We start from the raw sequence: 27,820 nt of genomic DNA, 5'->3' as shown, positions 1-27,820 counted from the left end.
CCGCTTGAGAACAGAGCTCCTCACTCTACGGCCTTTCCGAGCGACTTCCAGCCTTCCCCGGTGTTTTTTTTCGCTCCGGTGGAGCACCGCAGATACCCGTCCATCATAGAGGAGATGTCCCTCAAGCGGAAAGAGGATCGCATCCCTCGCAAGCTAACGGCTTATATGTATCAGCCGTCCGCGCGGTGCGGCCAAGATGGCGCCGCGGCTTCAGGCTTACACACACTGACGGAGGCCGCAGCTTCTCCCCGCCGAGACAAAAACATCCCTGCTCGAGACAACGCACTGGTAAGTGCAAACGGAGAGGGAAGCCCCTGCACATCACCCCCGGGAACGCCAATCTCCCATAGCCCAGCCAAATCTAAAATGCGCCTAGATACTACAGGGGGTTCCCAGGATGATATACAGCCTGCCACCATGCCCTACATCCTCCCCCAGCAGAACCCTCAGCCTGACGCCATAGCAGCGTTTCCTACAGCAGGACAAGCAGTTATGGACACCACCCTTAAGGACATGTTAATGTCCCTCAGAAGCTCCTTACAAGCAGACATGCTTTGGGAACAGCATCCATGCACTAGAGAACAGGGCCTCACATATAGAGGCTAATGTGGGAGACATTACCATTACAGTGAATGATATTATTGATGCTCAGGAAACTCAGGCCCACGACATCAACTGGATTAAGGACAAAATGGCGGATTTAGAGGACAGAGCAAGGCGAAACAATTTTAAAATCCGTGGAGTCCCTGAATCCGTCCAAAATACTGAACTGCCCTCGTTCGCAAAAAATCTACTCAAAGCTGTGCTTCCTGATGCAAAAAATATTGAGCTCATTGTTGACCGCATTCACAGGTTACCTAAGCCCGCTTTCCTCCCAGACGCCGTGCCCCGAGACGTCATCCTCAGAGTGCACTTTTACCATATTAAAGAGCAATTTATGCATAAGGTGAGAGCACTGGACACTCTCCCTGAACCGTACAATCAATTACAAATCTACGCTGACTTGTCCCAACACACCTTGAGCAGGCGCAGGCAACTTAACACGATTACCAAGGCGCTGCGTAATAACCAGATCCAATACCAGTGGATTGCACCCTCCAAAATATCCATCCACCATGGCGGTTCGAAACACCTGATCACTTCACTCCAACAAGGACTGAAACTCCTACAAGACTGGAATATCATTCCTACTGATGTGACCCCCATGGACCACAACAATATGGGAGATGTACACGCACGTCCTCTTCCACCGAGACCCCAGAAACCTTACTCTCCTCCACAGTAATCCGGGGAACATGATTGCTCACGCTGTATGAGTGTATCTCCTGTCACGCTCGGTCTACAGAGACTACTTACCCTCACCTAGTGTTTCTGGCACGGTTGTGCCCAGGACTTTATTTGTGGAAACACTCTCCAATTAACCCCTACCTTTTGTTCCTCCTAGGGAACCCATCCCAAGTTTCTGACTGCGACACAAGTACCCCTTCATTCATCTGAATAATTCCGATCCTCTGCCACTTGATTCCTGCTGAAAGGAGCTGCTCCTGATCTACCTGATCTGTTCCCCACCCCCCGCCCCTTTTTTTTTTTTTCTCTTCCTCTCTTTCTTCTTACAGGTCGCACCTACCACGCAACACTCTTCTCAGCGTCAAGTCTGCACAACTCTGGTACAGCTTTATTGAAGACTTCTTCGAACACCACGTTGGACTCCTACTCCTCCTAGTCAATTTCAAGGTAACACTCATCCTTGCTGCTGCTCTTTTCATATTCCTACGGCACCATGACTATCAAAATTGTATCTGTAAACGTCAAAGGCCTCAATCACCCTGCTAAAAGGGCTTCCCTCTGGTCACTGGCCAAGCAAACCAAATGTGACATCATCTGCGCTCAAGAGACACATTTTTTAGCTAGCCACCCCCCTACCTGCACCAACAAATGGTTTAACACTATCTATCTTGCTAATGCAAAGACAAAAAAAAAGGAGTTCTAATTGCCATTCGCAATTCTTTAGCGTTCCAATCCACCTTGTGTGTCCAAGATCCAGAAGGCCGCTACATCATTCTGACTTGCATGATCAAGGGTGCTCCCTATACCATAGTCTCTCTGTACGCCCCTAATGTTCACCAAACTCGCTTTCTACGGAAACTCCATAAGAAAGTTGCAGAGATTCAGCAAGGAGCGGTAATCTGGTGCGGAGACTTCAACTGCACCCCTGACTCTGAATTGGACTCTTCTGCCCACACTAAGCGACATAGATTAGCCCTAAACCCTCTTTTGTCAACATTTCGACTGTACGATGTTTGGAGATGCCAGCATGCAGATGAAAAAGACTTCACCTTCTTTTCTCCCTGTCACAACTCGTATTCGCGCATCGATTGTTTTTTGACAGACCCCTGGACCTTACAAATCTCATCTTCGGAGATACATCCCACCACTTGGTCTGATCACTCACCAATAAGCATCACTGTGGAAGATTCAACTAACAATCCTCCTGCTTATCTATGGAAACTCAACACCAAGATTTTACAATCAGAACCATATTCTAAACTGCTCCATGACAACCTGAAAGCTTTTTTCTTACAGAACAAAGACTCTGTTGCGGATCCACACATCTTGTGGGCATCGCACAAAGCGTATATGAGGGGGCTCTTTATTCAATATGGAGCGAGAGACAGGAGGCAAAGGAGGCAGCGGATAGACAGCATTCTCACTAACATTCAAAATACTGATCTCCTTAATAAGCAGCACCCCAACCCGGCACTTAAATCTAAATTAATATCTCTTAGGCTAGAACTTAGAACCCTACTGCTAGAATACCATGACAAAGCTCAAAAACGCTTTAGAATGAAATTTTATTCTGAAGGCAATAAACCCGGTAAACTGCTTTCCCACCAGATTAAAGGTTATATACCGAAATCGCCCATTCCCTTTTTGCATCATCCCACTACCAATGCTAGGTTATCCAACCCGCAAGATATTGCGAACGCCTTTAGTGTTTATTACAGTAGCCTTTACAATCTGAATAATGACACGACTTTACCCAAGCCCCAACTCTCCCAGATTCATGCTTTTTTACAGTCAATAAACCTGCCCCAACTAACCCCACAACAACTAGAACTGCTAAACTCCCCATTTACGCAGAACGAAATCATGACTGCCATCCAATCACTACCGAATAACAAAGCTCCAGGCCCAGATGGATTTGTTGGGGAGTACTATAAACAATTTTCTTCCGAATTGACCGAACATTTGCGGTATTTAATTCTGCTGCCTCCTCCGGCTCCTTTCCTCCAGAAATGCTTAAAGCCTTAATTGTTACCATACCGAAGCCAGGGAAGGAACCCACCCTACCACAGAACTTTCGCCCCATTTCCCTTCTTAACCACGATGTGAAGCTTTATGCAAAAGTCATTGCTTATAGACTTAATGACATCCTGCCTCTGCTAATACATACTGATCAGTCAGGTTTCGTCAAAGGACGTCAGACGTCAGACGCTACAAGGCGTATGATCAACATTATCCATCATGCAGTGACCCATCGGGTGCCTTCTCTGCTTCTCTCGTTGGATGCGGAGAAGGCATTCGATAGGGTTCACTGGCCATACCTTAGATTGACCCTAGAGAAATTTGGTTTCCATGGCTTTATACTCACTGCAATTTTAGCCTTGTACTCTTCTCCTTCAGCCCAAGTCTATTGTCTATCCATGCTATCAACAACCTTTGCTATAACAAATGGCACCAGGCAAGGATGTCCCCTATCGCCTCTGATATTTGACCTTATGATTGAACGCTTAGCGGCAAAAATTAGATCCCAACACAACATTTCCGGTTTCCACATAGGTAATTCTGAGCATAAGATCAGCCTCTTTGCTGATGACATTATCCTTTCCCTGACTAACCCTGTTCCTTCCCTGGCTTCGGTGCAACTAACTCTTGACGAATTTAGCAATGTTTCATACTATAAGGTAAATACCTCTAAATCTTATGTTCTTCCCTTAGCGATGCCAACGCAACAACAGGCACACTTGCAAAGCAGCCATCAATATGCATGGTCTACGCATTCTCTCCAATACCTAGGTATTAAGCTAACTAGCGACACGAGCGATCTTTACAATGTCAACTTTCTCCCCTTCTTGAATAATCTCCCAAAGGAACTAGACAAGATTTCTAAAATAACACTTTCTGCTTCAGGCAGGCTAGCGGCATTCAAAATGATCATTCTCCCTCAGCTACTATACCTTTTTAGAACACTTCCCATCTCGCTACCCACATCTTACTTCACGAAACTTCAATCCCTTCTTAGTAAAATGGTTTGGCAAGGAAAAAGAAACAGAGTTTCTCAAAAAATACTGGTGAAACACAAATCGGTGGGTGGCATTGGGTACATCAATATACGAGACTATCATAATGCAACAATCTTAGCACAGTTGAGAGCATGGTTTATACCCGAACCCACTGTCCACTGGAGCTCTATGGAAGCTTCCCAAATCCCTGGCAAGAACCTCAAAAATTGGATACTCAGTTTTCCCAAACTGAGGAAAGCTGACCGCAATATATCTCCGACTATACATGCATCAGTTGAGGCATTTGAGTACCTTCTTAAAAATTTACCTGCATCCGCTTGTACTTACCAAGCCCCTATCCCAATAGAGGTTTTCAATCTAAAAATTCCTAACATGCAGGTATCTTCTTGGACGGATAGAGGCATACAGCATATTGCAGATCTATATAATGTAGACTTTGTGCACTCATTCCCTTCACTACAGCACACTTTTTCACTCCCCTCGACAGAATACTACAAGTACATACAAATCTCACACTGTCTAATCCGCAACCCACATCTCCAACTACACCTTCCCTTGAAAATCTGGCAATATTTTACTAATCACACTTCCCCATCAAAAGGCATTTCTATTTTTTACGCTGTGATCAAAGGTAAGAACACCTTCGAGATCCTTCCTCCCATGCAGAAATGGGAAAAAGATCTTGGAATTCTCATATCTCCCCACCAATGGCAACCTGCGTTACGTTTTAATCATATAGTTACAAAATCTGCTAACCTGTGGGAACTTACCTACAAGATTACTCTTAGATGGTACTTATCGCCGCATCAATTACACACATATGACACCACGATAGATGCCTCCTGCTGGAGACAATGCCACTCCCCAGGGACCCTCTATCACATACTGTGGGAATGCCCCAACATTGTGCCGCTGTGGACAGATGTATTCCACCTGTTATCTGAGCTTACACATATCTCTATAAGCCCATCGCCTGCACTGGCAATCTTGAACGTTGGCATAGACAATTACCCTTATAGGCTTCGCTATATAATTACACACGTCCTCTTAGTGACCAGACTGACGATAGCCCGTCACTGGAAGTCCTCAGAACAGATTTCTTGTGCAGAAATTGTGCGTTTGGTGCACCTACATGGAACATATGAACGTATGTTCGCTACATCTGAAGGACGTTTAGCTAACATTGCGAATTTCTGGGAGGATTGGGACTCCTGGTATGCTCGACCATAACTGTACTTTATCTGATTACTTCTAACCGCTCCACCTGTTCCTACACCTGCAGTATAACGCATGCTCTACCTACCCTTTTCTCCCCCCCCCCTCTTTTTTTTTTTGTTTTCTTCTCTCTCCGCTGTCCTCGTAAGCTCCCCCTATCTCTGTGCGCCGCTGTGGTGCATCACACTGACCCACCTTCAACTGGTTTTATCCTACGCATTGGTATCCTCAGATGGGGTACTTGTTCATTGTTAGTTCACTGTTTATTGTTTCCTTACTGTTTTTTTGTTCACAGTTTATGGACTAGCTCATTATCAATAGCAAATTTATGCAGCTAATGATAACATGTTACAGTAATTGTTTCCAGTCTATTATAGAATGCTATAATGATACCTGTAAGCACTGGAGTGGGGGAGGCGGATCCCTCGTCTATGGGCACAGTGTGCTCCCATTAGGGGTGCCTGTAGACGAGACCCTCCATCCCCGTTTTTTCCCCATTTTCCTGTTCCTCGTTTTTAACTTATCCTACCACTCCTTCTGTACATGCTTATGGAAACATTCGGATTTATAAGTTGCAGTCCCACTAGGACTAGAGATTGCTTATGCTATATTATGCTGTTGAACGAGCTTTATGAGCTGTATTTTTGCTACTTTGTATGCTTTGTTATGTATAACCCAATAAAAATTTATTGAATCTAAAAAAAAAAAAGAAAAAAAAATTGTGGTTCTTTGATAAGAGTGATTTATAGGTGCATTTTGTAAATTATATTAAATTACATTTTCGAAACTTTCAATAAATTAAGTCTTGTTTTGAGATTTTGGCGTTCTGTTCCTCAGTGGGCCTCACTTTTCTCTGGGTCACCAGCCTTTAGGGACCCGTGTTTTGTTATATGTAGTTTTATTAGGAATAATAGGCCTAATCGGTGTATTCCTCACTTTTATTTTAACTAGGGGGGTGGGGCTGATGTAAATGTGACCCATATACTGTGAGGTGGTTTAGGTGCCTACTATTCTTATATTTAGTTTATCTTTCTTTAAATTGAAATCTTTATTTTATCTTTCTTTAAAAAAAAAAAAAATTAAAGCCCAATCAACATAATCTAAAAAATACCAAAAATAGCAAAAGAAATGTAAAAAAAAAAACAAAGCACCAACCCTGAAACCAAAACCCTCCATTTGTAAAGCATAGCCTTGAAATAAAAGAGCTATTTAACCAAAAACAGAGGCCACCATTCAATTGAGATGAATAAATACCCAAAGTGAATAAAAACCCCCAAAATATTGCACCTTGAATGGATGTCAAACCTGCAGAATTCACCTTGAGCCCATTGTAGAGACAAACCAGAACCTCATTCCGATTTGTAACATTCAGTTTGTATAACCTCATGGGATATGATGGATCTTTACATAATAATAATAATAATAATAATAATAATATATGATTTGATTTCAGATTCCAGTATCTCGATGTTCATATCCCTGTTTACCTGGAAGCAGAAAAAATTTTGGATCTACAATGCATAAATGTTGCTATGAGTGCGTCCCATGTCCAGAAGGAGAGATATCCAACATTTCAGGTATATTTTGTATTTGCTAGTAAGTTATTAACTATTGTTTAATTTCAAATTTGGCTGTTAGTGAATAGAACAAATAAATAAAAATGTATCCAAAGTTATCCGGCATTCGCTATTTTGGATAATTCTTAACTTCAGATAAATTTGTATTCATTACATTCACTAAGCCAAATGTGAAAGGAAATTCCAATACCTGTGTGACGAACTCCTGTCCACAACAGGTCTATGTCCACCGTAAATGCTTCCTCTGTCCAGAACCAGCACTATCCAAGACCACATATATACAATTCTGAGACCCTTCCACCCACCCTTGTATTCTGGGTGGGGTAAACTGTCCAATCACAATAGACACACAGGTCAGGTGTATTCAAATTTCTCATCAGTAAACAGTCTTATCAGCAGGGAGAGCTGTTGGAGGAATTTGCCCCACCAATCTCACAGCTAATTTACATACACATCCCATAATATCCAAGGCAGACAGACACAATAGAACATTGGAATACAACCCCACCCCGAACAATCCCAGCAAAGAGTCCACAACAGCATGAGAAAACACACAATATATACAACATTCCAGTGTGGCTGTACAGTGTGTCTAAATGGCACAGATCATAGTGGGGTTCTCAGTTACCCTGTCCCCATAATGGACGCAGGGTGATTTACACATAAGAGGGGCCAAGGGAGCTGGACACGGAGTCTCCCGAGTTCTCCAAGGTAAGCTATGTTCCACAAACCCCCCCACCCAAAGTTACTCCTGTCACAACCTGTAATTTAATAGTTTATAACAATTATTATAGTTATAGTTATTATTATTATTATTTATTATTTATGCATAATAATAAAAACATTTTATAAAAGTATAATAATGGTAACAAACATAATATCTTAATTATAATAGAAATTATCCGAATGTATTTTGTTCTTTCGGAATTTGTGATTTTCGTTCTTATTTTCATATTTTCGCTCTTTCGATTTTCGGATTTTCGTTCTTATTTTCGCTCTATTTTTCTGGTTGACAAATTTTCGGATTTAAATTTTTTTTCGCATTTCAGATTTTGATTCTTTTGAATTTTCTGTGTATATAATGGAGAGTCCACGCTTAGGTAAAGGCCCCAATGAGGCACCAGAAGTGTAAGAGAAGTGAGTTGGGGATGAATGGCGCTGCCTATGAACTAAAAAATGAAAAAATCTAAATCTCCCTTCATAGTTAAAGTGCTTTAAACCTACTACACACCCTGCAATCACATTGCCAATACATATGTGCTATACTGAACCACTTATAACTGTATCAGAGGTAATATGGGTATAATAAACTATTTATAGGAGAAAAAGTGAAAATAAAAGTAAAAGTCCACTTTACATAACAAGTGTAACCCGCATTCAAATGGTTAATTACAATCCACCTGTTGCTGGATTTTAAATACACTTCCACAGTGGTTCTGAGTGTTTTACCAGCCAATGTACAAACATAACATAACGTTTCTGTACATATGTGTGTGTAATAACACTTAAAAATGATTGTGCAAAAGGCAGTCCAATAAAAATCATTCCATAGTTTTCAAGTGACTTATGCTTGTATTTGCTTCCAATCCTTGTGCCAAGGTCATAAAGGTGACTATTGTGCTGCCCTTTTAGATCCCTACTCACCAGATCTTTGCACCCCTACAGGGGTAACTCGCATGTAGTGATTTTGCAACAAACTGCCGGGCCAATCCCTCCTTCCGATTGTCCTAGGGGGTCCAAGGCTTCCAGCACTTCAGGGAATGATTCCTGGTCGCCCGCTGTCACTGGATAATGGGACAGTAATTGTATGGTCCCAGGAGTGTATATCCACTTCGCACCCGGGCCAATTCTGACATTTCTCTCCTACATGTAAAATTCATAATTTTTTTGCAGAAAATTACATAGAACCCCAAACATTATATATGTCTTTTTTTAGCAAAGACCCTAGAGAATATAATGGCGGTCGATACAACTTTTTATCTCGCACAGTATTTGCGCAGCAATTTTTTTAACATGTTTTTTTCAGAAGAAAAACTGTTTCATGCTTTAAAAAAAAAACAGTAAAGTTAGCCCAATTTTTTTGCATAATCTGAAATATGAAGATACGCCGAGTAAATAGAAACTGCATGCGCTCGTGGAATGGTGCCAAACTTTGGTACTTAAAAATCCACATAGGTGATATTTAAATTTGTTTTACTGGTTACATGTTTTGAGTTACAGAGGAGGTCTAGGGATAGAATTATTGCTCTCACTCTAATGTTCACAGCGATACCTCACATGTAGGGATGAGCCGAACACCCCCCGGTTCGGTTCGCACCAGAACTTTCGAACAGACCGCAAATTCGAACGAACGTTAGAACCCCATTGAAGTCTATGGGACTCGAACGTTCGAAATGAAAAGTGCTAATTTTAACGGCTAATATGCAAGATACTGTCCTAAAACGGGTTTGGGGACCTGGCTCCTGCCCCAGGGGACATGGGTCAATGCCTAAAATGTTTTTAAAAATGGCCGTTTTGGCGGGAGCACTGATTTTAATGACGATTAAAGTGAAAAAAAAAGTGAAATATTCCTTTAAATATGGTGCCTGGGGGGTGTCTGTAGGATGCCTGTGAAGTGCCACGTGTTTCCCGTGTTTAGAACAGTCCCTGCACAAAATGACATTAAACGGAAATGAATATAAAGGGGTGGGTCCTGCGCAAATCGTGCCACTCAAATAAAATACACAAATTCAAAATAATATAAATATGTGCATACATACAATGCCGTGAAAAAAAATATAGTCCAAAAAACAGCACGCATAAAAATATATAAAAAATATATAAAAAAATGGAAAAAAGGTTTAATGATAGAACAATAATAAAATGTCCGCTACTCAAGGCTCCCAGAACTCTCACCTTTAAACGAAGTGAATAAGCAAATCAAACAAACTCCAGGATTCTCTTATTTCATTCATAAATAATAAATAATAGCCATCAAGCAATCCAAAGGAGGGATGCAATGATACAATTCCGCCACTAGAGGGCCAGTCCCAGCTTCCAGAATAGCTGAAATGGATCTTCACTTCTATTTCACAGTGTATGGCTCAAAATAAGAGAGAGGAGGGGGAGAGAGAGAAACAGGAGACTTCCATAGTGTAGTAGTTTAAAAAACGGCAGGTAAATTTATTAAAAAGCAGTAAAGACTCTCACATTTTAATTGCAAAAACAAGCACAATCAGGAAGAGGGTATAATGACAACTTCCTCCCGCCTTACTCTACTTCCGATTCGTCCTCTGGCCAATCCCTACGCGTTACGTCATGTGACTTCTTCATGCATCCCCATGAAGAAGTCACATGACGTAACGCGTAGGGATTGGCCAGAGGACGAACCGGAAGTAGAGTAAGGCGGGAGGAAGTTGTCATTATACCCTCTTCCTGATTGTGCTTGTTTTTGCAATTAAAATGTGAGAGTCTTTACTGCTTTTTAATAAATTTACCTGCCGTTTTTTAAACTACTACACTATGGAAGTCTCCTGTTTCTCTCTCTCCCCCTCCTCTCTCTTATTTTGAGCCATACACTGTGAAATAGAAGTGAAGATCCATTTCAGCTATTCTGGAAGCTGGGACTGGCCCTCTAGTGGCGGAATTGTATCATTGCATCCCTCCTTTGGATTGCTTGATGGCTATTATTTATTATTTATGAATGAAATAAGAGAATCCTGGAGTTTGTTTGATTTGCTTATTCACTTCGTTTAAAGGTGAGAGTTCTGGGAGCCTTGAGTAGCGGACATTTTATTATTGTTCTATCATTAAACCTTTTTTCCATTTTTTTATATATTTTTTATATATTTTTATGCGTGCTGTTTTTTGGACTATATTTTTTTTCACGGCATTGTATGTATGCACATATTTATATTATTTTGAATTTGTGTATTTTATTTGAGTGGCACGATTTGCGCAGGACCCACCCCTTTATATTCATTATTTGATAGTTTGTGCTCACTATTTTGTCCTGCTGCATTTTTTAGTTAGCATTTGCACTTTATATCACTCAGGCTCTTTTTCACAGCATCTGTGTTTCATTATATCTGATTTTGGATTTTGTTCCACTTTAGTCACTTATTACCACTTAGCGGCGCGAAGGCTGACCACTTTTATTAAACGGAAATAACACCATTTAAAACTGCTTGCGGTTTTAATGTTATATCTGGTTCCTGCAATATGGTTGAAAATCATTGAGAAAAATGGCATGGGTAGCCCTCCCTGCCCATTACCAGCCTATTTGGGTCTTGTACGCATATTAAGGGGAACCCTGTACCCATATTAAAAAAAGGAAATGCGTGTGGCCACCAGGCCCTATATACTCAGAACAGCAGTATACAGGCGGTGCAAACAAGACAGGGACTGTGTAGGTTTGTTGTGTTAAGTTGAATCTGTTTGTAATTTTCAACTGGTACATTTTTAAAGTGTAGCTCCAGTCAAAAAAACTATTTTTAAGCTTTTTGGAAAACATAGGGAAGGGTTATCACCCCTGTATAATTTGTTTTGTCGTCCATCTTTTTTCATCTCACTTGCTGTTGTCTCCTTCCGTTTGCAAGTAGGAGATGTTTGTAAATTGGATGTTGAAAGTAGGGGCCTGCCCTATATGCTCTGCAGAAATGGCGGAACAAGGTGTTGGTTTTGCCACAACATTGTAAGCCCTCAAAGTGACTCTTGGTGGGCGCTGGAGCGCCCTGCTGTGAACGATTATATCTAGAATTGTAATTACATCCCATTGTTGAACAGTGGTGCCACAACACTATAAGTCCTCACAGTTACTCTGGGTGGGCACAAGAAGGGGCCCTCCTGTGAAATATTATATCAAGAATTGTAATTACATGTCCCTGTTAAACAGGGGCAGAAAAATGTGGCCTTAGGCACTGCTGCTGGTGCCACCACACTGCAACCTCTCCCATATACTCTAGTTTTATTGCAGGAATTAGCCCTGCTGCAAAGCATTGCATCAAAAATTGTACTTAAACGCCCCTGTTAAACAGGGGCAGAAAAATTGGGCCTTAGGCACTGGTGCTGGTGCCACCCCACTGCAACCTCTGCCATATACTCGAGTTTTAATGCAGGAATTAGCCCTGCTGCAAAGCATTGCATCAAAAATTGTACTTAAACGCCCCTGTTAAACAGGGGCAGAAAAATTGGGCTGATGGCATCAACCAGAACAAGAAATGTTCTTCCAACATATCAGCGGAGGAGGAAGAGGATAGACAATCAACATAACAGGACAGTCACTCAGCATCAGCATAGGCAGTCTTGAAGGGATGTGGTATTTCAAAAAAAATTATTCGGTTACATCAGCTTCAGGTGCTTGGTAGCTGTGTGTGATCCAAGACTGATTCATCTTGATGAAGGTCAGTCGATCAACTGATTCGGTGGACAGGCGCACCCTGTGATCGGTAACAAAGCCACCAGCAGCACTGAAGGTGCGTTCCGAAAGAACGCTGGATGCAGGACAGGCCAGTAGCTCAATTGCATACTGTGCAAGCTCTGGCCAGTGATCCATCCTCAAGACCCAGTAAGCCAGAGGATTTTCGGTGGGAAAGGTGTCCAAGTCTGACCTTGCCCCTAGGTATTCCTGCACCATGTAAATAAGACCCTGGCGATGGGTGCTGGAACCGATCATACCTTGGGGCTGCGGACTAAAAAATTGTCTGAAAGCATCAGTCAGACGGCCACCTTCTCCACCGCTCCTTCTGACCGATGCCTCAGCAACATGTTGTCCAGGACCAGGAGTTTGTAACCTCCCAGTCTCTGGGAACGCGTTGCACAGACCTTTCTGCAAGGCCTCCCGGAGATGTCTCATCCTCTGCTCCCTCTGCGATGGCAAGATAAGGTCGGCAACCTTACCCTTGTACCGTGGATCAAGGAGAGTGGCCAGCCAGTAATAGTCCCTCTCCTTGATCCGAAGAATACGAGGATCCTTCCGCAGGCTTTGCAGGATCAGGGAGGCCATGCAGCGTAGGTTAGCTGAGGCATTCGGTCCGGAGTCCTCTGGGTCACTAAGGGCAACATGATCCACAGCTACCTCCTCCCAGCCACGTACAAGTCCACATGTTTCTTGGGACTGTAAATCATCCCTACAAGACTGCTGCTGCTGATGCTGATGCTGAGTGCCAGCCTCCACCTCCATGCTGACACAATCATCCTCCTCCTACTCTTCCTCCTCCTCATCCTCTTCCTGTGTGATGGGTGGCACAGCAGGAACACTGTCTGGATAAAGGGGGCCTTGAGAGGCAAGGAAGTCCTCCTCTTCCTGCCTCTGTTCTGCCTCAAGTGCCCTGTCCATTATTCCACGCAGCGTATGCTCCAAGAGGTGGACAAGAGGTACAGTGTCACTGATGCATGCACTGTCACTGCTCACCATCCCTGTGGCCTCCTCAAATGGTGACAGGACAGTGCATGCATCCCTGATCATGCCCCACTGGCGTGGTGAGAAAAAACCGAGCTTCCCTGACCCTGTCCTGGTGCCGTAGTCGCACAGGTACTCATTGATGGCCCTCTGCTGCGTGTGCAGCCGCTGCAGCATGGCCAATGTTGAGTTCCATCTGGTGGGCATGTCACATATAAGGCGGTTCTTGGGCAGGTTCAACTCCTTTTGGAGCTCAGCCAGCCGAGCACATGCATTAAATGATCGGCGGAAATGCACACAGACTTTTCTGGCCGGCTTCAGGACATCCTGTAAGCCGGGGTACCTGCCCAAGAACCGCTGCACCACCAGGTTAAGGACGTGAGCTACACAGGGCACATGGGTCAGTTGTCCCTGTCGGAGGGCGGAGAGGAGGTTGGTGCCATTGTCACAAACCACCATTCCTGGCTTAAGCTGGCGTGGCATCAACCACCTCTCGGCCTGCCCCTGCAGAGCTGACAAAACATCCGCCCCAGTGTGGCTCCTGTCCCCCAAACAAACCAGAGCAAGCACGGCATGGCATAGTTTTGCCTGCGTACTTGCGTAGCCCCTGGAACGCCTATGGAGCACCACTGGTTCTGAGGACAGAGCACTGGAAGAGGCCATGGAGGAAGAAGAAGAGGAGGGGGTGGAGGAGAGAGGTGTGTCACAACCAATAGTAGCATTTTGGAGGCGTGGTGGCGGAACAACCTCCAACACTACTGCACCTTGTCCTGCATCCTTCCCAGCAGCCAGAAGAGTGACCCAATGGGCCGTGAAAGACAGGTAACGTCCCTGTCCATGCCTGCTGGACCATGAGTCAGCGGTAATATGCACCTTACCACTGACCGCCCTGTCCAGCGAGGCAAGGACATTGCCTTCCACATGCCGGTAGAGAGCCGGAATCGCCTTCCGTGAGAAAAAGTGGCGTTTGGGGACCTGCCACTGAGGAACCGCACATTGTACAAACTCACGGAAGGGGTCAGAGTCTACCAACTGAAAAGGCAGCAGTTGAAGTGCTAGCAATTTAGCCAAGCTAGCATTCAACCGCTGGGCATGTCGATGGCTGGGAGTAAACTTCTTCTGCCGGTCCAGCAGCTGGGGCAGGGACATTTGCCTGCTATAATCGGACGTGGGTGTACCGCTAGCAGAGTTCCCGGAAGCACTTGGCTGTGACACACCTAATTCTACACCTTCATTCCTCTCAGAGCAGGTTTCAGAGAGGACTGAAGGTCTAGTGGGGTTGGAGATGCCAGCTGATGAGGAGCAAGGAGAGGTCCGCTTTGTTCTTTGGTGTGGGTCTTTGAGGTACGCTTGCCAACGAGCTGCATGGCAGGTTAACATATGTCTGGTCAAGCATGTGGTGCCCAAGCGGCTGATGTTTTGGCCACGTGAGATACGCTTGAGACATATGTTGCAAATAGCAGCGGTGCGATCTGATGCACTCGTCTCAAAAAAGGCACACACCAAAGAACTTTTAGAATAACGCGCAGAGGCAGCGCTCTGCACAGACGGAGCTCTGCGGTGTGATTCATTCGGTGTGCTGCCCCTAAGCTGGCCCCCGGAGGGCATCCTGCCTCGTTGGACATGTGCCTCCTCCTCCTCCCTCCTTCCAGGCACCCACGTGGAGTCAGTGCCCTCATCATCCCCTCCCTCTTCATCGCTGTAGCAAACCTGGCAGTATGCTGCAGCTTGTGGAACATGACTGCCAGATTGCTGTCCTTCTTGAGCATCCCCTCTCTCTGCGCTCACGCTACTGCCTTCCTCTAGCTGAGTGTCATCATCAGAGCCCACAAAACACTGGGCATCCTCCTGGAGCATGTACCCAACACTGTGCTCAAAGAGTTCAGGAGACTCCTCAGGAGGACGTGGTGGGTCTAGGGAAGGAGTCACTGATGATGACATTGAGAGGAGGGAAGACGATGCGCTGGCAGCTGCTTTGCTACTACCCTGAGACTGGGTGAGAGAGGATGAGGAGGATGAAGAGGGCTTGGTCATCCACTCTACCAAGTCATTGGCATGTTGCGGTTCAACATGTCCAGCTGCCGAAAAGAAGGACAAGCATGTCCCATGGCCACGTGCTGATGACAATGCACCGCGTCCACGACCAGCACTGTTGTCTCTAGACACAGAGCCTGCTTGCCCTCTTTTATCGGCTCGCGCCTGTCTGCCTCTCCTTGCTGGCCTTCCAGACATGGTAATGGCCTGAAGGGAGTTGGGTAAAACAGCAGTTGGGTAGTTTATATTGTGCTGGAGGCACACAGCACCCACTAACTCCTGCAGATGCCTTTTTTATAGAACACCAGAGATAAAGGGGTATATACAGATGTATACTGTGCTGCGCTGGAGGCACACACAACTTCCAATAACTCCTGCAGATGGCAAGTGGGCTCAAATAGAGAAGAGCTATGTAGGTGGATATAGCGGTATGTACTGGGTACAGAGCACGCAGACAGCACGCACTATCTCCTAACACTACTGACTGCAAGCTCTATTATTAAAGATAGATCACTAGCTATATAGGTGAGGTGAATATCGCGGTGTATACTGCGGTCAGGGCACGCAGACAATAACCAGAAAACAGCAGAGATAAAGGGGTATATACAGATGTATACTGTGCTGTGCTGGAGGCACACACAACTTCCAATAACTCCTGCAGATGGCAATTGGGCTCAAATAGAGAACAGCTATGTAGGTGGATATAGCGGTATGTACTGGGTACAGAGCACGCAGACAGCACGCACTATCTCCTAATACTACTGACTGCAAGCTCTATTATTAAAGATAGATCACTAGCTATATAGGTGAGGTGAATATAGTGGTGTATACTGCGGTCAGGGCACACAGACAATAACCACTACACAACAGCAAGATAGAAAATCAGCCGAAAACGATCGGTGTATACTGTGTTGAAGGTACACAGAACACCCACTGCTTCAGACGCCAACACACTACACGAGGCCGCCGCAATGGTGGCCTTATATAGTGTGGGGCGTGCACTACACAGCCTGAGCTATGATTGGCCACCGGCATCCTGCCTGTGGCCAATCATGGCTCTCCTCGCTGCTGGCGCTGCGATTGGCCAAGCATGCGGGGTCACAGTGCATGCTTGGCCAATCATGAGCCAGCAATGCACTGCGCCATCGCAGTGCATTGTGGGCCGTGAGCGCCACGCGAATTTGACGCGAACGGACCAAAGTGTTCGGATTTCGCCGAACGGACGAACAGCCAATGTTCGAGTCGAACGTACGTTCGACTCGAACGCGAAGCTCATCCCTACTCACATGTGTGGTTTGAACACCGTTTTCATATGTGGGTTGGACTTAGGTATGCGTTCCCTTCTGCATACGAGCTCATGGGGACAGGGGCGATTAAATTTTTTTACATTTTTTATTATTGTTAATTTTACTTTTTTTTTGTTTGACACTAAAAAAATAAAAATGAGTGATCACTTTTATTCCAATTACAAGGAATGTAAACATCCATTGTAATATGAATATGGCATGATCTCTTTACAGTGAGATATGGGGTCAATAAGACCCCACATCTCACCTCTAGGCTGGGACGCCTAAAATAAAAAAAAAAAAAAAAAAAAAAACAATCACGCCTTCCCAGCTGAGACGGCACCGTTTTTTTTTTTAATGCAGAGGCTGGGCGTGATGTCATAACATCGTGCCCAATCATAGAGACTCCAGTGACCATCTCTATGATCACCATCCGAGGCTAGCGGATACTCTATCTGACTTACAGATGGAAGTGGCGAGTCGCTAGAAGCACCGGAGGGTGGCGGGAGGGAGGAGGCGTCCCCTCCCGCCACCCGTAAGAACGATCAAGCGGTGGAACAGCTGCTATGATCATTCTTATGGTGTAGGGAATCGTTGTCTGAAAAAGCTGATATCTGAATGATTTCTGTAGCTTCAGATATAACCATGGAAAGTCAAGGACGTCCCAGGACGTCCCTCCGGTGCAAAGTGGATATAGAAAGTGGATGGGCTCCAATAGTGTGATTCAGGTTTGACAATATTTATTAAAATTGAAACCAAATAAAATAAAATAAATGAACACAGAACATGTATAGTCCCGTGTGTGGATGGGTAGAGTTAAAAAAAACAGTTCTGCTATTTAAAAACCGAATGGTTTTGGTCGGCGTGCGTTCCAACAGCTGGAGCCTCGTATAACCGGAAATGATGTGCATAGCTCAGACTTATGCATTTCGTCATAGGTCGTCATCTGAGGTGGTGCCATCTTGGTACACCTCACATCATTTAACCACTTCCCAAACGTCGTACGCCGATGTACGTCGGCAGAATGGCATGGGCAGGCATGTTGGCGTACAGGTACGTCCATTTTTAAATGCCGCCTGCCATCGCGTGCGTGCCGCCGGCGGTGCACTCGTCTGCCGGGGAGGCTGAACAGGGAGATGCAGTTGTAAACAGCATCTCCCCGTTCTGCCTAGCAATAAGTGACACTGATCTCTGCTCCATGTAATTGGAGCAGAGATCAGTGTTCACTAAAACAAAGCCCAGCCCCCAACAGTTAGTTACACACCCCTAGGAACACTTAACCCCTACACTGCCACCCCCTGGTTAACCCCTTCACTGTCAGTGTCATTTACACAGGAATCACTGCATTTGTATAGCACAGATTGCTGTATAAATGACAATGGTCCCAAAAATGTGTCAAAAATGTCCGATGTGTCCACCATAATGTAGCAGTCACAATAAAAATCGCTGATTGCTGCCATTACTAGTAAAAAAAAAAAATAATAATAAAAATGACATAAAACTATCCCCTATTTTGTAAATGCTATAACCTTGCGCAAACCAATCAATAATTGCTTATTGCGATTTTTTTTTTACCAAAAATATGTAGAAGAATATGTATCAGCCTAAACTGAGGGAAAAAATGTTTTTTTTATATATTTTTGGGGGATATTTATTATAACAAAAAGTAAAAAAAAATGAGTTTTTTTTCAAAATTGGCATTCAATTTTTGTTTATAGCGCAAAAAAATAAAAACCACAGAGGTGATCAAATAACACCAAAAGAAAGCTCTATTTGTGGGGAAAAAAAAAGGATGTCACATTTGTTTGGGAGCCACGTCGCACGACCGCACAATTGTGAGTTAAAGCGACGCAGTGCCAAATGGCAAAAAGTGGTCTGGTCTAAAGCCAGCAAAATGGTCTGGTCTGTAAGTGGTTAAGGAGAGCAGCCATACAAGATAGTAGTGGTGCGCAGTACTAACTCAGGAAATATTGGCCTACAAAATCTGTAGATACTATAGATGCAGGTGTTTAAATGCTAGGTGTGTGGCCACCCAGACCAAAAAATGTATTGGGAGCTTAATATGTACGTTCTATGAGGGAGCGTGCGAAAACCTCACCACTATCACATAATAGTGTTTGGGATGTATATTGAAGTGATATAAAAAAAAAAAAAAAAAAAAAAAAAAAAAAAAATATAGTGGTAAAAAACTAAATAATTTCTGATGTGATTTTTTAGGGTGAGCATAGGACTCTAAAATAGCAATGCTAAGCAGTAAATAGGTCCGTTCTTACAGCATCCCATAGGTAAAATCAATATATAAGAATTGTGATAAAAAATATATTGCGATTTGTTGCGACTAATCCAATCGCATAAAAAGTGCTGGTGCTAAGTGATACAATAAACGTGTTGCAATGTCTACTACACCGTGAACAACAATGTATAAATACACAATTATTAACTAAAAAACAGTTTAGTGCAAAAAGAAAAAAAGGAGATAGCTACTTGTGATTAGCAAAGAAATCGCATAACGTGCCAGTGTTAGACAAATTGAGTTGGATGCGTATGGGTGTCTCTTCACCCTATACTAGGTAATAACTGCAGTGAAGTGAGATAAATTCATGCAAAATTGGCACAGAAAAAAATTGAAAAATGCAGCATTAAAAACGCATAAAAAATAAATGTTACAGGTGAAAAAAACTATCTAACAATAATGCAAGTGAAATAGTGCTCAATGGTCAGAAACTATATGACATATACATTCCACAATAACGTGTGTAAAAATTGTGTCCATATACAACATGTGCGACAACCAATAGCGATTATATCCAAAATCGCATCAGGTAAAAAATGCATGCAGTACTGGTGTTAAGTGCTATATGAACTATAGCGATCTGGTCGGTGGTGATAGTAGTGAAAAATATCCCACGTGGTCCTGTGTACTTAGGATATGGGTGTCCCCTTACCTTACAGCTGTAAGGTAACAGCATGTAACATATATATCCTCAGGGTTCCTGGTGGTCTTTATCCCACGAGGTCTTGTTACTGTGTCCCCGTCTCTTGCCTATTCCGCTGTGTGGTCACTTTAAATTGGTTGTTCAGCGATGCCCAGTATAGGGGAGGGGATGGTTACCTCAGCAGGTTATGTAGGGGATTTAAGCAAATAAGGAGGAAGGGAGCCCCATAGTGTAGTATTTATGAACAAAGTTTCAATTTATTCAAGAAACAAAGAGATACTCACAAACAAACACAGTTCAAGCATAGAGTATAAACGAGCTGCGAGCTCGATTGCGTCACTTCCGGTAGCGTCCCGACGCGTGTTCGTCACGGTCACGTGACTTCATCAGGTGACCACACAGCGGAATAGGCAAGAGACGGGGACACAGTAACAAGACCTCGTGGGATAAAGACCACCAGGAACCCTGAGGATATATATGTTACATGCTGTTACCTTACAGCTGTAAGGTAAGGGGACACCCATATCCTAAGTACACAGGACCACGTGGGATATTTTTCACTACTATCACCACCGACCAGATCGCTATAGTTCATATAGCACTTAACACCAGTACTGCATGCATTTTTTACCTGATGCGATTTTGGATATAATCGCTATTGGTTGTCGCACATGTTGTATATGGACACAATTTTTACACACGTTATTGTGGAATGTATATGTCATATAGTTTCTGACCATTGAGCACTATTTCACTTGCATTATTGTTAGATAGTTTTTTTCACCTGTAACATTTATTTTTTATGCGTTTTTAATGCTGCATTTTTCAATTTTTTTCTGTGCCAATTTTGCATGAATTTATCTCACTTCACTGCAGTTATTACCTAGTATAGGGTGAAGAGACACCCATACGCATCCAACTCAATTTGTCTAACACTGGCACGTTATGCGATTTCTTTGCTAATCACAAGTAGCTATCTCCTTTTTTTCTTTTTGCACTAAACTGTTTTTTAGTTAATAATTGTGTATTTATACATTGTTGTTCACGGTGTAGTAGACATTGCAACACGTTTATTGTATCACTTAGCACCAGCACTTTTTATGCGATTGGATTAGTCGCAACAAATCGCAATATATTTTTTATCACAATTCTTATATATTGATTTTACCTATGGGATGCTGTAAGAACGGACCTATTTACTGCTTAGCATTGCTATTTTAGAGTCCTATGCTCACCCTAAAAAATCACATCAGAAATTATTTAGTTTTTTACCACTATATTTTTTTTTTTTTTTTTTTTTTTTTTTTTTTTTTTTATATCACTTCAATATACATCCCAAACACTATTATGTGATAGTGGTGAGGTTTTCGCACGCTCCCTCATAGAACGTACATATTAAGCTCCCAATACATTTTTTGGTCTGGGTGGCCACACACCTAGCATTTAAACACCTGCATCTATAGTATCTACAGATTTTGTAGGCCAATATTTCCTGAGTTAGTACTGCGCACCACTACTCTCTTACCTTTCTTGATTCTTTGGGGTTCAGGTACCCCGTATTCAGTGTGTGCAGCGGCACTAAAAAACTATTCCCCTTCCTGATTAGGCGCAGGAATAACTCCTATACTTAGCCATACAAGATCCCTCCCCCTTATTTTGTTAATTACTTGCGAGCAATATGATCGCTTGCACTGATCCCATTAGAAAAACGGGCACCATTAATCATAAGGCTGCAACGTATAATACAGCACCGCAATCCTAACCAATATTCTTGGGAATCAAAAATCCAAACCAGACCTTTATCCGAGCACGTCACCTGGCAGACCGCAGGAAAAGAGGGGGGATGAGAGAGCGGCCCCCCTCCTGAACCATACCAGGCCACATGCCCTCAATATTGGGAGAGTGATTTGGGGTAATGGCCCCCCAAAGCACCTTGTCCCCAAGTTGATGGGGAGAAGGACCTCATCCCCACAACTCTTGCACGGTGGTTGTGGAGATATGTGGGCGGGGGGGCTTATCAGAATCTGGAGGCCCCCTTTAACAAGGGGATCCCCAGATCCCGGCCCCCCTGTGTGAATTTGTAATGGGGTACAAATGTACCCCTATCATTTCACAAAAAAAGTGTCAAAAAGGTTGACATGATGATTTTTGACAAGTCCTTTATTAATTTCTTCTTCTTTGCGCTTCTTCTTCCATCTTCTTTCTTCCTTCAGTTTTCTTCTTCTTCTCCATCTTCGTCTTCACAGAGTTCAGGCACGATCCAAACCAAGGGGTGTTTGGCCCATCTCTACAAATATCTAAATGGTGATTCTAGCATTGGGAGGAAAGTATTTAATCCCAGGTCACTTAGAAAGACACACAGCCACTCAATGAGTTTGGGGGGGGAAGGGGGAACAGTGCTAAGGATGTTTGAGTGTATATTTATTTTTAAAAAACTTTCAAATGGGTATCACAATCACAATATATAGGAATTTGGGAATATAGGACATGGTAGTGACTTAAAGTGATAGTAAAGCCAGATTATTATTTTTTTTTATAACAAACATGTTATACTTACCTGCTCCTTGCAGTGGATTTGCACAAAGCAGCCCCCTGATCCTCCTCTTCTTGGATCCCTTGTTGGCGCTCCTGGCCCCTTCCTTCTGCCAAGTTCCCCCATAGGGGCACCCAAACAGGCTCACTCCCAAGTCACTGCTCTGTGTTTACATTTACCTACAGTTGCGGCTCGCCCCCGCCCCATTCTCTCCTCATTGGCCCACTGGCTGTTATTGACAGTAATCATAGAATGCATGAAAGTAAACGACCTTGTACCTTACAATCATTTTAACCACTTGCCGACCGCCGCACGACGATATACATCGACAGAATGGCACGGGCAGGCATATGGGCATATATATACGTCCCTGCCTTCCCGCGGGTGGGGGGCCCGATCGGGCCCCCCCGGTGCCTGCGGCGGTCGGTATTCGTTCGGGAGCGATCCGGGAAGAGGGGGCGGCCATTCATTCATGGCCCCTCCCTCGCGATCGCTCCCGACGAATGGAAATGCTCCGTGACATCACTTCCTCTCCTGTAATGTAAACACAGGAGAGGAAGTGATGTAATCTCTCCTCCGTGTCGGTATTTTTCGTTCCGGCACCGAGGAGAGAGGATCGGTGAGTTGCACCAACACGACACTACACAGTAGAACATGCCAGGCACACTCACAACCCCCCTTCACCCCCCGATCACCCCCCCCAATTACCCCTGCCCCCCCAGTCACAGTGACACCAATTGCATTTTTTTTTTGCATTTGTGACTGTAATAACTGTTAGGGCAGTTAGGGTTAGCCCCCTTTAGTTCTAATGTACCCCCCTAACCCCCCCAATAAAGGTTTAACTAAGGCTGGGTTCACATTGCAGCGGTTTATGAGAACGAATGTGATTCGCACCGCACTGCAGTGCAAATCACATCCGATCTCTGTGCGATTCGAGTTCGCGCCGCACCCGCCGCAAATTCGCACGGGACCCTTTTTTTGGTCCGCAGCAGAATCGGATCGCATGGGTGTTCACACCATGCGATCCGAGTTTGCAGATCGCACTGCGATATGCAAACTGATCTGGGGGTGTCATTAACATTTCACTGACACTCCCAGCAGTTCGCATAGGGCAGTGTGAACTGCCGCCGGGAGGCATGCGATGCGGGAACCCGCCGCGGATTCGTGGCGTTCCCGCATCGCTCCAGTGTGAACCCAGCCTAATAAGCAATCGTTTTTCTGATCACTGTATTAGTGTCACAGGTGACGCTAGTTAGGCAGGTAGGTATTTAGGTTCGCCGCAGCTTTTTATAGCGCCAGGGACCCCCATATTCTACCGCATAAAGCCCCCTGATTGCCCCTAGTTAACCCTTTCACCAGTGATCACCATATAACTGTTACAGGTGACGCTGGTTGGTTAGTTATTTTTTTATAGTTTTAGGGCACCCGCCATTTATTACCTAATAAAGGTTTAACCCCCTGATCACCCGGCGGGTGTCATTTGTGACTGTAATAACTGTTAGGGCAGTTAGGGTTAGCCCCCTTTAGTTCTAAGGTACCCCCCTAACCCCCCCAATAAAGATTTAACCCCGTGATCACCCCCCGTCGCCAGTGTCACTAAGGCTGGGTTCACATTGCAGCGGTTTATGAGAACGGATGTGATTCGCACCGCACTGCAGTGCAAATCACATCCGATCTCTGTGCGATTCGAGTTCAGCCATACAGATAGTATACAGATAGTATGGCTGAATTCGTGTCGCACCCGCCGCACCCGCTGCAAACTCACACGGGACCCTTTTTTTTGGTCCGCAGCAGAATCGGATCGCATGGGTGTTCACACCATGCGATCCGAGTTTGCAGGTCGCACTGCGATATGCGAACTGATCTGGGGGTGTCATTAACATTTCACTGACACTCCCAGCAGTTCGCATAGGGCAGTGTGAACTGCCGCCGTGAGGCATGCGATGCGGGAACCCGCCGCGGATTCGTGGCGTTCCTGCATCGCTCCAGTGTGAACCCAGCCTAATAAGCGATCGTTTTTCTGATCGCTGTATTAGTGTCACAGGTGACGCTAGTTAGGCAGGTAGGTATTTAGGTTCGCCGCAGCTTTTTATAGCGCCAGGGACCCCCATATACTACCGCATAAAGCCCCCTGATTGCCCCCTAGTTAACCCTTTCACCAGTGATCACCATATAACTGTTACAGGTGACGCTGGTTGGTTAGTTCTTTTTTTATAGTTTCAGGGCACCCGCCATTTATTACCTAGTCTCACTAGTGTACCCCTAAATTTAGGGGTGTCTACTTTCCAAAATGGGGTCATTTGGGGGGGGGGGTTTGTGCCATCTTGGCATTTTATGGCCTTCAAAACTGTAACGCCCTTAGAAAGCCTGAAGGCGGTGCTTGGTTTTCGGGGCCCCGTACGTGGCTAGGCTCCCAAAAAGTCCCACATATGTGGTATCCCCGTACTCAGGAGAAGCAGCAGAATTTATTTTGGGTGTCATTTCACATATGCCCATGGCATGCGTGAGCAATATATCATTTAGTGACAACTTTGTGAAAAAAATAAAAAATAAATAAAAGTTTGTAATTTTCCCGCAACTTGTGGCAAAATATAAAATATTCCATGGACTCAACATGCCTCTCAGCAAATAGCTTGGGGTGTCTACTTTCTAAAATGGGGTCATTTGTGGGGGTTTTGTGCCATCTTGGCATTTTATGGCCTTCAAAACTGTAATAGGTAGTGAGGAGTGAAGTCAAATATTTACACCCTTAGAAAACCTGAAGGCGGTTCTTGGCTTTCGGGGCCCCGTACGCGGCTAGGCTCCCAAAAAATCCCACACATGTGGTATCCCCGTACTCAGGAGAAGCAGCAGAATTTATTTTGGGGTGTCATTTCACATATGCCCATGGCATGTGTGTGCAATATATCATTTAGTGACAACTTTGTGAAAAAAAAATTAAAAAAAATTAAAGTTTGTAATTTTCCCGCAACTTGTGGCAAAATATAAAATATTCCATGGACTCAACATGCCTCTCAGAAAATAGCTTGGGGTGTCTACTTTCTAAAATGGGGTCATTTGTGGGGGTTTTGTGCCATCTTGGCATTTTATGGCCTTCAAAACTGTAATAGGTAGTGAGAAGTGAAATCAAAAATTTACGCCCTTAGAAAGCCTGAAGGCGGTGCTTGGTTTTCGGGGCCCCGTACACGGCTAGGCTCCCAAAAAGTCCCACATATGTGGTATCCCCGTACTCAGGAGAAGCAGCAGAATTTATTTTGGGGTGTCATTTCACATATGCCCATAGCATGTGTGAGCAATATATCATTTAGTGACAACTTTGTGTCATTATTCAATCGCTTGAGGCAAAAAAATAAAATATTCAATGGGCTCAACATGCCACTTATCAATTTCCTTAGGGGGTCTACTTTCCAAAATGGGGTCATTTGGGGGGGTTTTGTACTGCCCTGCCATTTTAGCACCTCAAGAAATGAGATAGGCAGTCGTAAACTAAAAGCTGCGTAAATTCCAGAAAACGTACCTTAGTTTGTAGATGTGACAACTTTTGCGCAAACCAATAAATATACAATTATTGACTTTTTTTTTACCAAAGACATGTGGCTGAATACATTTTGGCCTAAATGTATGACTAAAATTGAGTTTATTGGATTTTTCTAATAACAAAAAGTAGAAAATATCATTTTTTTTCAAAATTTGCGGTCTTTTTACGTTTATATCGCAAAAAATAAAAATCGCAGAGGCAATCAAATACCATCAAAAGAAAGCTCTATTTGTGGGAAGAAAAGGACGCAAATTTCGTTTGGGTACAACATTGCATGACCGCGCAATTACCAGTTAAAGCAGCGCAGTGCCAAATTGTAAAAAGACCTCTGGTCATTGACCAGCAAAATGGTCCGGTCTGAAAGTGGTTAATCACATACACACTCACTAACAGAGGTTGGACCAGATGGACTGGTGTCTGAAATCAACCTTACACACTATGTAACTCTATTGATTGAACAGACCAAAAGCTAGCAATTAAGAGATGTTCATTTCCGAGGTTTTCATCCAATTTAAATTGAAACTCACTATTATCATTTTTCTGCCTATAGCAAATTTCTTGGGCATTCCTTTTTTATTTCAATTTATCATGTCTTATGACACCAACAACTTTTTGTTTTAATTTTAACACCTACCAATGGGCAGTCAGTATGTAGTGGTTCAACAGTTTGATCTACCTATCTATCTATCCGCCCGCTGCAGTTTTACTTCGGCTGCTTGAAGGAGGCTAGCTGCCATAACCCCGGTATCCTCGTCTTCAGTGGGCGGTCTGCTACAAGATAAATGTGGTCTCTGTGGCAGATTCGCTGCGAGATCACTTTTATCGGTGGTGGGGGAGGTTCCCCCCTCCCACTGCTATCCGGTGCCCTCCACCGCTTACTGGAGCCGTTGGCAGCAGCGGAGGCGGTCACGTGTTGTCTCCTGTCAGGTATGAAGACGAGTGAGGGGAAGATGGCTCTCACCCATCTCCATACAATTGCTGGGCATAAGCGACGTCAAAACTTCACTTCCGCCCACAACTCTTAAAGGGCCAATTTTATTTAAATATTTTTTTGAAATTACAATTTTTTTTGACCCCAGATTTCATATTTAAGAGGCCCTGTCATGCTTTTTCTCTATTATAAGGGATGTTTACATTCCTTGTAATAGGAATAAAAGTTTAGTTTTTTTAAAACAGTGTAAAAAAAAAAAAAGGTAAAATAATGAATTATACATTCTTTTTTTTTTTTTATCGTCCCCTGTCCTGACGAGCTCGCGCGCAGAAGCGAACGCATACAGGAGTAGCGCCCGCATATGAAAAGGGTATTCAAAGTACACATGTGAGGTATCGCCGCGATCGGTAGAGCGAGATCACTAATTCTAGCCCTAGACCTCCTCTGTAACTTAAAACATGCAACCTGTAGAATTTTTTAAACAACGCCTGTGGAGATTTTTAAGGGTAAAAGTTTAGTAGTCATTCCACGAGCGGGCGCAAATTTTGAAGCATGACATGTTGGGTGTCAACATACTTGGTGTAATGTTATCATTCACAATATTATAAAAACGGGATAATTTTAATGTTGTCTTATTTTTTTTTTTCAAAAAAAGTGATTTTTTTCCCAAAAAAGCTGCGCAAATACTGTGTGAAAAAAAGTATTGCAATGACCGCCATTTACTTCTCTAGGGTGTTAGAAAAAACAATATGTAATGTTTGGGGTTCTAAGTAATTTTCTAGCAAAAAAAAAACTGTTTTCCTGATGTCAACATGGCAGCATACTAGTGATAGAGCTCCGCCTCTTAACCACTCCCTCAGGACCAGTGAATAGCATAAATGAAGACCTGGTTGGCCACCATCCTATTCTTCCTGTTTTCCTCATACCTCCACGCACCAGTGATGAACTAAGGAATTTTATGTCCCTCTCCCTGTCGCTGAGCAGTATCCGGCTGGGTTAAAGCCTCTCCCAGTGTGTAGTCTCAATTCTTGGGCTGCTAATAAGCCTGCGAGACCCTCGTCTGTGTGGTTTTGATGGGTCCCGGCAG

The 27,820-nt window shown here is 43.9% G+C and overlaps 1 protein-coding gene across 1 annotated transcript in view; it reads left to right on the top strand.

Moving 5' to 3' along the window:
* The window catches only part of LOC143940046 (vomeronasal type-2 receptor 26-like), a 244,209-nt gene that overhangs the window by 204,159 nt on the left and 12,230 nt on the right, over positions 1-27,820 (top strand). The window contains exon 5 of the mRNA XM_077461094.1: positions 6,973-7,096. Within this exon, the coding sequence (XP_077317220.1) occupies positions 6,973-7,096 (124 nt within the window). The remainder of the gene's footprint in view (positions 1-6,972; positions 7,097-27,820) is intronic.

Source organism: Lithobates pipiens, unplaced genomic scaffold (assembly GCF_037356315.1).
Source record: "Lithobates pipiens isolate NorthernLeopardFrog02 unplaced genomic scaffold, aLitPip1_a1.2 Scaffold_3, whole genome shotgun sequence".
Lineage (NCBI taxonomy): Eukaryota > Metazoa > Chordata > Amphibia > Anura > Ranidae > Lithobates > Lithobates pipiens.
Note: the sequence above shows the minus strand (reverse complement) of the source record. Positions and strands in the feature narration are given on the sequence as shown.